This window comes from Anarrhichthys ocellatus, unplaced genomic scaffold, assembly GCF_004355925.1.
Source record: "Anarrhichthys ocellatus isolate YVR2014 unplaced genomic scaffold, GSC_Weel_1.0 scaffold48, whole genome shotgun sequence".
NCBI classification, from domain to species: domain Eukaryota; kingdom Metazoa; phylum Chordata; class Actinopteri; order Perciformes; family Anarhichadidae; genus Anarrhichthys; species Anarrhichthys ocellatus.
In genome coordinates this window covers 1213842-1226300 of record NW_022280078.1, presented here as the reverse complement: position 1 = coordinate 1226300, position 12459 = coordinate 1213842, and the positions used below count along the sequence as shown (strand labels likewise).

At 40.2% G+C, this 12459-nt stretch overlaps 1 protein-coding gene across 1 annotated transcript; it reads left to right on the top strand.

Annotated features, from left to right (window-relative positions):
• Positions 1-2021: 2021 nt before the first annotated feature.
• LOC116395628 (regulator of G-protein signaling 21-like) lies at positions 2022-11847 on the top strand. The gene is made up of 5 exons (XM_031869655.1): positions 2022-2050; positions 2359-2428; positions 2710-2791; positions 9880-10046; positions 11680-11847. Exons 1-5 carry the CDS (start codon positions 2022-2024, stop codon positions 11845-11847), a joined length of 516 nt encoding a protein of 171 aa, XP_031725515.1.
• The last annotated feature ends 612 nt before the right edge of the window (positions 11848-12459 follow it).

The window sequence follows — 12459 nt, the reverse complement described above, 5'->3', positions numbered from 1 at the left end:
AAATATTTGTAAATGGCTCTGAGGTAATTCTTTGGTTATAAAGTAGACCCTCCTATTATCAACCTTTTGTCTCTGGGGTTGAGTGAATGTGGGGTCACATAAGATGGCTTGTAACAACAATTTAAACAATGTTTTGTTTTATACTGATTTATTTTGTGCAATTGTGGACATACATGTAAAATACCTTTTTTTTTTAAGTATTTCAAAAGACTTAGTTTTGCTGTTTGGATAGCAGGTCCCAGTATACAGCATCCTCTGTTCTTAATTAGCTCACACAAGCTTAATTAAACATACAGCACTTAATAATGAGAAAGCATAGCCAGCTGCATTCATATTGACTTTATTATTTGTTCATTGACAGTGCTCTTGACAAATTGCTTTTATGGGGAGCTTTTAATGGCTTGTTTTGAGCCAAGGTCATCATTATGCCGTGTATGGCCCTCCCACAGCTTTCACCAAACAAATTATTGTCATCTTACAATAATGGTTTATGTAAATGAACATTGTTACGTAAAGTGTAATTATCAAGGTGGGTTATTTAGGACAGACCTTGATGCACACTTTTTAAACAGATGTTCTCCCCATCCACAACTTCTTCATCATATTCCCATTGTGCAGTGTGTATCTCATAAATAGGGTCCTGCAGCAGTTGATATACACAAACACACAGTCATGCTTTTGTGACTTTTAGGGACATTACATTGACTTACATAAAAGTCAAAAGACTTACCTGAACCCTATCCGCTACCAGCAACCCTTTCTTTAATGTTAGACCAGGTCTTCACCTTAAAATGTAATGCTTTATGTTATGGGAATGTGCAATTTGTGCCCATAAGGAGGGTGAGTCCCCACAATGTGTATGTAAATAGATTGATGTCCCCACAAGATGGGTAAATCTGGCCCAGGCCCACACACACACACACACACACACACACACACACACACACACAGTAAAAACTCTAATTTGAATGCTTTAGGAATGGAAGTCATCCAAACTATTTTAATATCTACAAACCAAAAACACATTTAACGCCCGCAGCAGTATCTGAATTGTAATACATTTTAATGTAGCTGAAATTGTTGTGAATACATTTCACATAGCTGCCCTTATTCATTCACTTAGCCCATGGTCAAGTGCTTTTGCTTGAATTAAGCTTTGAATATATTTAGTTAATATCACGAGTTGGGTGCCTTTTATGCCATTTTCATTCATGTCAGACAGCGTAACAAGCTGTACATACCACACTGATTAAATCGTATAAAGATGAGCATGTTAGCAAATGATTGCCTGTGTGTATATATACACACACACACACACACACACACACACACACACACACACACACAGCAGACATAGAGCAGAAATTAGCCTTCTTTTGGAGTCATGTTTCTGGTTGACCTGATGAATGTAAGTCCAGTATTCACTCACTACTTTGTTCTGTTTTGGTCCCAACAAACTCATCGGAGGAATATATGACTGTGTGACTGCTAAGCGCTCCACCGTTCACCAGCTAGCTACTCACTTTGTCAGTCTGTCTTTTGGAGCTGGAAAAGGAGTGTGCAGTGTTTTTTTTACAATTTCACTGTACAGTGGCTTACCCTTCTGGTGTGACCCACAAATGGGATATAACAATATTACATAAGAACAGTACCAAACCCATAACAGTTGGGATGCTCATGCAGACAAACGCTAACACCACACTGACCCAAGTTGGACCGTGAATCAGTGCTGCCACCTTGAGATAACGTACCCTACACTACCTGTGCCTCACCAGACAATAATACATGCAACAATTCCTCTTCATCTCACTGTTCCCTGGGCTTTCATTGCAGCTATAGATCTTGAGCTGAATCTCTGATCTCCACACGCTGAAGGACGTGTTCAGTACCCTGCATGTGTCTGGTCATAAATATGAAACATATTTGATGGTATCAGGGAAGCTCGGATGTGTGAGTCCCCTGTGGAAGTGATTGAATTTCTAATTCCCTCACACTCAGCCACCGTGAAATCTTTTCCAACAATGGCCTACCTATCCAGTGTATTAACCAGGTGACTTAAAATAAAATAATGCAAGTCTTATTCTGCCACAGATTAACAGAAAGTTGCAGACATTGAGGAAAACGTTAAGATAAACAACGCGTTATTGTGTCGAGAACACAAAAAAGCGATTTTCCATCATCGTTAAGTGATAGGACGGCCGATAGTTTGCAGCTGAGTTGGTGATGAATACCACTCAGAGTGCGTATCTGACAGGTTTTGGTTGCAAAACATCATACTCTCAGCATTTCTAGTGGGGTCATTACAGATGCAAATCCCAGTCGCAGTGGTGTTTTATGACACCTGTTCTTGTTTTCCAGGCCGGCCCCGGTTAAGTGTCCCGTCGAGGACTTGCAAATCAAGACAGAAAAACGAGAGATAGGCGGACAGGTAAGCCCGCTCAGCTGTCAGTGTTGTCCCCCGTCTCCCCACACTCCCACCCTCCTTTTTCCTCCCGATCACAGCTCTGCCATTTGCGCTCCCATCACTCATTTTCATAGCCTCATCCCTCTCCCCTTCTCCCTCTCCCTCGCTCTCTCTCGCTCACTATGTTAGATGAGGACATTGCACCCTACCTCTGCCTGACACTTGAGCATCTGCTCCTTTCTGCCGCTGGTTGTCTCTGGAGAGTTTGATGCTCATGGGGGTTCTGTGTGAACTGTGTCAAAAAGCCCTCTCTTCCCTGTAAAGATGTCTGGGTTCATGTAGAGGAAACAGATCCCAATAACATGTTGAGGAAATATAGGGCCAGAGGTGAGTAGTGCAACCATGAAATATAGAACAATCCTGCAATACCTGCAAAGCACTTCTGGCGTGATCAATTTAGAGATATAAAAGGCAGGAATTATAAGTAAAAATAGGCCTAGAGCATTGTTATCTGACTGAATCACAAAGTGAAGTTGCAACAGTAAAGAAGATCCAATATACCATAGTTGAGATGACGTAGAGTTACCCTGTTGAAGCAGACTGGTGGGAAAACTCCATAGAGTAGAATTCTGGACTGTGAACCTAGGAATTACATCTATATTTTAATAATTGAGCAACTGACATTACTTCCAATGCCAACACTGTGTGTGTCTATGCAGTAAGAAATGTGTCCATTCTGTAGCAAGGCGCAATGGAAAGGTGTCGAGGTCAGTGTGTTGTGTGTTTCAAGTCTGGCTGTCATGCAGTCTTACCAAATGGCTATAAATGGCACACCATTCATTTAACGTGCAATAACAATGCCAAAGACTAAAAAGTGTTATTGTGAAAAACAAAGTGTCCTTAAAATATTTATACATTTTCCTATATTGCTTACTGATATCTCATGTCAAATTGTCTGTGTAATGGCCTGGTAGTGACCAAGGCATTGCATCAACCTGTAGCCCACTGACAGGTGTAACTAAAACATCCAACCATGAGGTCATCACAACGCGTTCAGCAATCAAACAAATCACTAAAGCATTAATAAAATATATGTCAAACTAACTCTGAGAAATACAGCTAATATGGTTTTGGGCTACCTGTTAACCTCATAATCATGTGAACAAATGTGTTTTCACAAAGCGGTGTGCCTTGAATTTAAAACAATTATTTTCCCTTCTCAAATACATATTACTCACTTATGCTTCTGGAGCACCTGCTTTGCTATCCTTCGCAGATTCAAGTACCATTTACTCTTGACCCTGTAACCATGACATGTCTTTTTCAGCTTATTTAGACTAAAAGTGCAGATAAAGAAGCAGAGCATTAGTCTAAACAACCAAGGTGAAATCCAATGACTGACAAAGTCCAAGACTGACGAGACAAAACACACTTTAAGTCATCCGATAAAAACAGTTATGCACAACAACCTTGCACAGAGTGAAATGTTTTTGATTCTTCTATTTGGTGCAAAAATTACAATACAAGACAAAATGGAATCATATAATCAATCACCTGCCACAATGTATCTTAAAATACTGCATCTCTGTATTCTTTACCTTGTCAGTTGTAAAGCGCTTTGTGCTGGGAGACAAAGTGAATGTTGCCATGTTGGATGATGACATCTGCATGGGCGGTGGCTCCGAGTGGTCAAAAAATGAATCGGTTCCAAAATCTTTATTAATGGTGGGACCAAAGTTACGGAGTCGGTGTGCAAAAGTGATTGAAACAACGTCAAGTTGTATTTGCAAATAAAAATATAAAAATCCTCAAACAAAATCTTTCATTTGTGTTTGTGTGTGGACAGCTGCTACGTTAACAGTCTGCTGATCTTGCACACAGAAACACAAGAGCAGAAGATATAATGATAGCAGTAGCTGCTGCTTCATGAATATAGGGGAAACACTGATGAACATGGCCTGATATTTTACCTGCAACTATGCAGAAATACTGGGTTTAGACTGAGTGATAGACATGCAAAAAAGATTTTAAAAAAACAACTTTACAGGATTCTTATGTCAACGTTATGATTGAAGCTGTGAACTATTCGTTACAGCCCTACAACACTCTTCCAGGGAGTGAAAGAGACTAAAACTGTAGCACTGACGGGTAGGGTGTATTTGTTAGGGTGTTGGATTTAAATATCAATCTTTCTCCCTAATGGCATAACAACATATATTATATTTGAGACCAAAACTATTGTCCCCAAATGTTTTTGTTGGAGCATGATCTGTAGGTATACTACAATTTAGTTTGGTTTAGTTTGTCTATGTTTTACTGCTAACCAGTTACCTAGTTTTACAAGCTGCATGGAGCTAATGTGTACGTCAACCAAACATTTAAGTAACCGTTGAATGACATGTTTTTTACCTTTACTCTTGTAGACTCTGTGTGCATTTGTTGTACTTCCTATGGGTGTAAAAAATGTTACTTCTACTTTTATGCTGACCTTGCCACCTTGTTGTCAAATATGCACACTTCTCTGAGAACTGCACACATCCAGTGATACATTAATATCTTCAATGGCCAACATCCAAATCCAAGCCACACACATGTTCAGGCCAGACAGGGTTTGTCAAAGCTGTGCCGTCATGTCTTTTTTTTAAACTTTCATAAGATTTGTTCTGTCGTTTTCTTCAGAATACAAAGTCTTCAAACCACGGAAGGCAACAAATAAGGCTTTTTAAAGCAAACATGATGAGGTAAAACTTATTTTCAGGGAAGGAAGTTTGAGTTTATAAAGTAAAGAGCAAAAGCTGACATTTGCGTTAACTGCGAGCCTGTCTGTGCTTCAGCTCAACATGCATGGGCTTGCACCTGGTTTGCCAAGTAGTGGAAAAGAAGCCCGAACAGCGAAGGGATCAGAGTGTGTTGTTGCACGCATATCCGATAAAAAAGTCTCTTTTTTTGGCAACAGCAAACACATGTTGTAAGTATGAGCTCAAAATTGGCTTTAGGCTTCGAGACTTTGGACAATCTGGTTATCTGGCGCTGAGGATTTTGACACTGTTGAGCATTATGAATGTTTTACTTCCCCTCCGGTCTGTCTTGTTCTTCGGTAACGAAAGACTCTCAGATCTTGCCCATGCAGGGAAATGCTAAAATAAAACTGGGATGTGTTTTGCGGATGCTTCTCTCTCGTCTCTGAGTTTATTAGCAAGTGTTTCTGATGGGGCTCCTGTGATCTGTGCCATTTTGTTTTTGGAAGTTTCTCCCTCTGTGGTTCTCTGTACTTCTCAGTATGCCTCCAGCTCTCTTCGCCTTCCTTCCTTCGCTCCCTAAGAAAACATGAAAAAAGTTCATAGATGAGTGGGAATTCTTTGAGCTGAATGTGCTCGGCGCTCTAGATGATGCAATCCAAAAAAAAAAAAGTGTGGCTACATTAGAATGTGCTAGCCTTTCCTCCGACGCCTTGTCCCTTACTTCTGAGGGACTTTTTCAAAACACATCTTGTAAAAGTACAGCTCAAAGCTGTACTGTTGAAACTGTCAGAACTTTGTAGCATTTCCATTCAACTTCCTTGGACAAACTACTGTCAAGCAATTTGTTTTTTTTTTATTTCTCATTAATAAGAGGCCCTTTTTTTTAGGAATACAGTGATTTAGGAGGACAGTATTCGAGGCAAGTGAGCTAAATCTGTTCAAATCCAAAGAACTGGAGCACTAAACATGCAGACCCCTGCTTCAACATGTGGCCCATCGATTGCTCAATGATCAGGTCAGAGTTTGTGAACCCACAGCCAGCCCTCATTGCATTCCTTAAAAACTCCTATGTTATTAGCATAACATTCATACAAGCAGTGTACTTAAAAATAACTTTACAATTCTGGTGAGTTGCCACAAATGTGAGATAAAAATGTCATACCTCTCTACGTACAGAAGCTGCTGTATCTTTCTGCTTACAATGCATGGTTGTGTACGTCATAAACATCTTCTGCATAGTTGTTATCCTGTCCACACATCAGATTATGTGAACAGCTCTCGCACCTCCGCTCGAGCCCGTGAGGCTGTCAGTGGAGATGCCAATTCTTTATTTATTTGCTCCACTTGCTTCAGAATGTTCACTCGCTGTAATTCCTTGTATTACATCTGCTGCTCTGACTTATTCTTATCTGATTCTCTGCTTCTGCTGCAATGACCCAGTTTACCCAGGGATCATTAAATTTTCATTTAATTTAGGATTTCCAAACAAGCAGACTAATGACAAGGGGATAGTTTGGCTGTTAGCTGCCATGCTGACATACGTAAATCTGACATAAAACTCTTTGCAGACAAGCTACTATTAAACTTACAGAAATGGGATTGTCAGTAAAGTTTGGTGAACCCAGTCTGGCTTTGGTGATTCCCACATAATATTCTAAAAATATTATGTTATTAAACATCAAGGTGGACCATTATGTGCCATTGTGCCCATTAAAACACATTTTATTTTCTTTCTTTGAAAACTGTTTTGTGCAATTATGGAAATAAATCATTTACTCCTTCACCAATTATGCAGTATTTCACTTTTAATTTATGCTACGTTTACCAACTAACTCACTGCATTTACTGTGTGGTGTAAATTGGATGTGTAGCTGCATTAGTTCTCTTTTGCCACTTTGGAGCAGCAGAACAAGCTGTAAAGACAGCATTGACCCATTATCAACTTCTAAATGATGTTGACACTAAGCAACACCACTGTGTATTTGAAGTTGTGTTTCTGAAGCTGCCTGATAGATGTAAATCCAATATTCACTCTTCTTTTAGCTCGGCTTTGGTCTCCACCAACTATTGAGGACAAAAGGCTCTTTAGCTGCTTAATGTATATAGCATCAGAGAAACACTAGCCTGTCACTGACAACACTCATTGTCAATATAGAAAAATACTAAGTAGTTTGTACTTTAAGTAAAATATCTGCATACTTCCCTCACCAAACAGAATGTAAAAGAAAATAACTTTGAATTGCTATTTTTATGATCTATTTCATGCAACTGTGGTCAGGAGGGAACCCTCTTCCAGTCGACACTAACTTTCTGATACCTGGTACTCAATTAAGAGCCAATATGTGAGTTGTCATTCATTTCATCCTCTACAATTAGAAATGTGACAAGATGAGGTTTGCCGTCCATATTTTTAATACATTTTCTATGTTGGATTAAAGTTCAAAAATGACTTTTCACTAAAACGTTAACAGATGATAACATTAAAGATGAATGGCTCTGATGTGATACGTGGATAGAAAATTGGATTTTGAAATGACTCACTCAAGTTCTCACTTGTGTCCTCAGCACTATATGTGCGTCACCTGTTTGTCAAGCTGTATATTTTATGACATGTTTGCTCTGCAGGGCTCCCGTTGATGATGTCGTGGCATGGGGAGAGTCAATCGACCATCTTCTGGAGTGTAAAAGTAAGCGTACTTGTGCTGCATTTATTCCTCTCACTCTTTTGTCAAAGTGCCGCTCTCTCGGTTCTCCGTTCTCTCTTTTTCGCACTCTTAATTCTCCGCTGCTCGGCCCCGCATATCATCACGAATTGCCCTCGGGCTTGTTGAGGAGGACCGAGGATATATTCTCCCTTCAAGTTCATCAAATCCATTTGGAGATATATTCAAGGAGAATGATACTGGCAGAGATAAGAGGCCTAATCTGAGCTGCCAGGGTAGATGGGGTGATTCCAGCCAGCTGTCATTCATTTAAAAAGCCAGCACTCACTGATGCCTTTCACCTGACCACATTCCCGGCCTCTATTTGAAAATGACTAAAGGGGCAGATGGTCTCTCTCTCTCTCTCTCTCTCTCTCTCTCTCTCTCTCTCTCATAACATTACAGAAATGAATTCAGCTGATCTGTAATATTTCAGCCTGTTGTCTCCTGCCTGAAGATTAACGGTCCTCCAGAAGATAAATTTTACCTTACATCCCAGTTGCTCCATTTACCTTTGTAGACGTGCAGTGGCACGTGTGACAAATCGGTAAACAGTAGCAAAAAAGAAATAGCTGTGCATGTGGCAGCTGCAATTTGATGGCATTCATATACCTTTACGTCTCGTCTGATGTTGAAGGGTCGACTCTGTTATGATTGAAAGCTTAGATATGGGCCAAGAGTGATTTGTAGCCGGGGAACAAGCAGCCCCTGGACATATTTTGTTTCCTGTCAATTACTGTCGGAGCACCGGCTGTGATTTATGCCAAACAATTTGTGTGAATAACACCGGTGCTCCCAGTTAGCAGTTTGTTTGTGCTCCCAGAAGACGTGCTAAGTATTTTACACCTGCGTGAGAAACACAACTCCGTGAACATTCCGTATCAACGGTAACGGGGGTGCGAGGAGAAAATACAGGAAATATAGGTGTGTGCAATTATGTGATGCTGAGGCAGTGCACATCGGGATGCTGCGTTTGGTTTTGAAGTTAAAAGCGCCTCCTGACATCCACCACAACACCTGGCAGCTTTCTGCACCGTCTCTTTGTTCCCTGACTTCTTTGAGCTAACAAGTACTATGTCGAGGAAGAGAGAATGTGAGGAAAAGATAACAGAATGGCTTAACCTTTAGCTATGGCTCATTGCTTTTGTGATTTTACCATAATATACTCAGATTTCTTAAAAAGAGCAGGTTAGTTTAGAGGGGATATTTGGCACCTTTTATGTCAATGTCCATTCAGTGTTGATGTAAAATGTATTGCACTCTACTCTCATTGTTTCGGATCATCTAATACCACTACTCAGCTGAACTTGTCTGCTGATTTCAGCCCAGCTTTAAAAACAACCACACAGATGTTTTAAAGTTATCCTGGCTGATTTGACCTCTGCTCAGGTTGAAGGTAGGTGGATGTATGATGAGAATGTATTAGTTCACAAATCAGTCGTTGACCATTAAGGATAATAAAGGTGCAATTTGACACTCAATTAGTCTCCAGTCTTGAGAAGAGGTCTAATCAGCCAGATTAACGGACAACACCTGCGTGGGTGTTCGGAAGCTTTGAAGTCATCTTAATCTTTGATAACATTTTTGCGAATTGCCCACAAATGGAGCGGAACTAGAAGCCTTGTATGGCAATTTTAGGGTCGTTGGTTATGCAAATGACACAAACACCTCCACATGAACAGCTGCCATTCATTAGGATGAGACGAGCAATTCAAGGCACGTTTCTGCAGTTAAGAGAGTTTAATGAACAGCCCTAATTGTAGAGAGCTGGGGGTGATTAAAGATAGTATGTGCATATTAAATGCATATGTACAGTGGATTTGGTTTCACAACAAGATAACCAGTTCCAGCCTATGTTTCCACTGTAGTATTTGTTATAACTGCATATTTTGTTGCAAGCAAGACACCCTGTAATGAAGATTAAAAACAGAAAAAAGGGATTATGGTGGACCAGCCCTCTTATTTCAACTTGGGTTGAGTGTTTGAATTGAAACTGTCCTGGTTTTAAAGTCTCTCTGCTTATTCTGTGCAGCAGGCCAGCTGGTGTTTGAGGACTTCTTGAGGACAGAATACAGTGAGGAGAACCTTTTATTTTGGCTGGCCTGTGAAAACTACAAGAAAATCACCAGAGTTACAGAAATGACGGTGGCTGCCAAGAAGATCTACGCAGAGTTTGTCCAAGTTGATGCGCCGAGACAGGTAAGGCTTTTGTTAAGTTAGACATGAATTAAGTCAGACCTGTGTGTCTCCAAAGAACCCTCAATTGCTAGTCGGCTTTTTGTCACTGTTATGCCTCCACAGTTTCATTCACTTCCAATATGAAATACAATTATAGGCCTTTCTCGCTGCAGACATTTTTACTTGTCATAGTAGGAAGAGCACAGGTGTTAGAATGGCTCCGTTTTATTGAAGCGAGAGCGACAGTGAGCCAGCAAGCACGATACCGAGGCTATTAAGTGAAGGCTGACATATGGGCTGCAGTCAAATGGTCAGAAAAAAAGACATGTCTGATGTCTTTTACCAAACACTTTTCCTTGACCTCCATAAATTGTTCCATCGCTCCTGTCCAGAATAGAATCACCCTTAATGCTGTGTTCACACTAGGAGCAACCCAGCAACAGGCTACAAATAACTTTCAATGGAAGTTTGTGACAAGTAGCTACAAAATGACACTTATTGTGTGGTGTGACAGGCTTGACATGAGCTGGTCTCAACTTTTTTCAGTGCTCCAGTGACAAAGCGATGCGTCAACAAATCATATATTTTTGTTTCACCCATTTACGTAAAAAAAAAAAAAGGTTCCTTTAGCCAGTTCCCACTGCTATTTAAGGGCATAGCTACATCGAGTGCTTGAGCAACACTTCAGCTGCGACAATGCAGCTGGTCATGCTTAGCCATTTGGTAGCTTTTGTTACTTGACCACAGCATTAGAAGGATGTTTTAATTCATCCCTAATGTACAATTAGAAAGCATTGCATTAAATGTTGCTGCCGCATGAAATTGTTGGATGGCATAATCTCTTTTCCTTGGCCCAGGATGGCCCAGTGTATCCTATGCTGAAGGAAGCATTGAAGCACTTTTCCTTCGCATTTAGAGAATTAGACCAGCCCTTGGCTACTACCTAAATACTTTGCTCATTAAGGAACCTTCCTAAGCAAAATCTTCGACCTCAGCCCATGTCTCTGACCCCATGGAAGCTACGTATATGGTATGACACATATGCAACGTAACTGGAGCTGCGATGTTGGAGATTACAGCAAAACGGCGATACAAATACAGGCATGGTGTCCACTCAGGTGCTGTTTGGTTGTGCTCGGCCGAACAGAACCTTTTGGGAACGCTCAAATAGATAGCAGCCGATATAAAACAGAACATTTTACAAAAAAAATAAAGCATTTGTAAATGTTCCTTATTCAATATTTTTTTAATAATTGCAATTCTGCAGACGCCTCAGTGAAAGTGTTCTGTGATTGCATGTCAGCTATTGAGCCTTTCGGCTGGAGTCCAGATTTTACTGGGCGTGTGTTTTACCTTAATAATATGTTGCTGAGACTTCTCTATTTTAGTCTCATTGCATGATACCAGGAACCTGGAATCAATGCACCTAAATGAGATTCAGCGGTCATTCATTTAATTATTTACACTTGTGCTTTTCCTACGATGGCAATTCCAAATGTCTTCTGTGAAAAGTGCCTATTATCGGACACATTCACTTTCTTTGTTGCTCAGTGCTACATATTTTTTTCTTTTACTATTTGAACAGGCGGTTAACTTTTTGAACAGATATCAAGAACTCATGAGTGAAATAAAAGTTGCTGTTTTTTGAACACAGATAAACATTGACTGTGTGACGAGGGAAGAAATCATGGAAAATCTCTCTCAGCCGGAGCCAAATTGCTTTGACAGGGCGCAGAGACTGATATACAGTCTGATGGAAAACGACTGTTATCCGCGATTTCTGAAATCAGAAATGTACCAAGTTCTCCTGGAACAGGCTTAACAGCAATGAAAGCATCGTGAGGAAAAGAGCCTGTCCGACGCCTCTCTGAATGATTGATTCTGCACTCCAGCCGACTCTCCTTAAAATCTCTGATTAAACAAAAAAGGCTTGTCTGTCAGAGGACGCAGAAGTGGATGGAGATACAGAGCTGTCGGTGTGAGGACTGACAGGATCTAAAAGCCCAACATGATGTAAATAATTCATTAGGAAGCCTGTAAGTCAAGGAAATACTGATATCAATTTCTGAAAGGTTGACAAAAGGTTTGTATGAATTCTTATAAAGAAATGCATATTTAGTTCATGAAGAGTTCAATTTCAAAGCTCTATGTCCAGTGAACAAAAACTGTCAACTGCCTAATATGAACCTCAACCCCAATGACATCAATTGAAATCCAGTATGATTATATTTGATCTCATTAACAAACAACATTGTGTGCTGGAAGAATCCACAAAATGTCTTTATGTTGTGTTTCGAAAATAATCAGTTGCAAGCACTGTATTTTGTTTGTGATGTAATGTTTTTGTTGGATCACATGAAAGTACAATAACGGCAACTTTAAAGCGTCTCATACTGCCGGCTCCTCAATAAGATTTTATTTTTGACAGTAAATG

What these genes read in the sequence shown, in the direction of transcription:
- LOC116395628 (XM_031869655.1), top strand. Translation starts at nt 2,022, where the DNA reads ATGGCCTACCTATCCAGTGTATTAACCAG. An exon ending in AACGAGAGATAGGCGGACAG is followed by an intron (nt 2,429 to 2,709) that starts GTAAGCCCGCTC and finishes TGTGTCAAAAAG; the next exon opens with CCCTCTCTTCCCTGTAAAGA. An exon ending in AAGTTGATGCGCCGAGACAG is followed by an intron (nt 10,047 to 11,679) that starts GTAAGGCTTTTG and finishes TTTTGAACACAG; the next exon opens with ATAAACATTGACTGTGTGAC.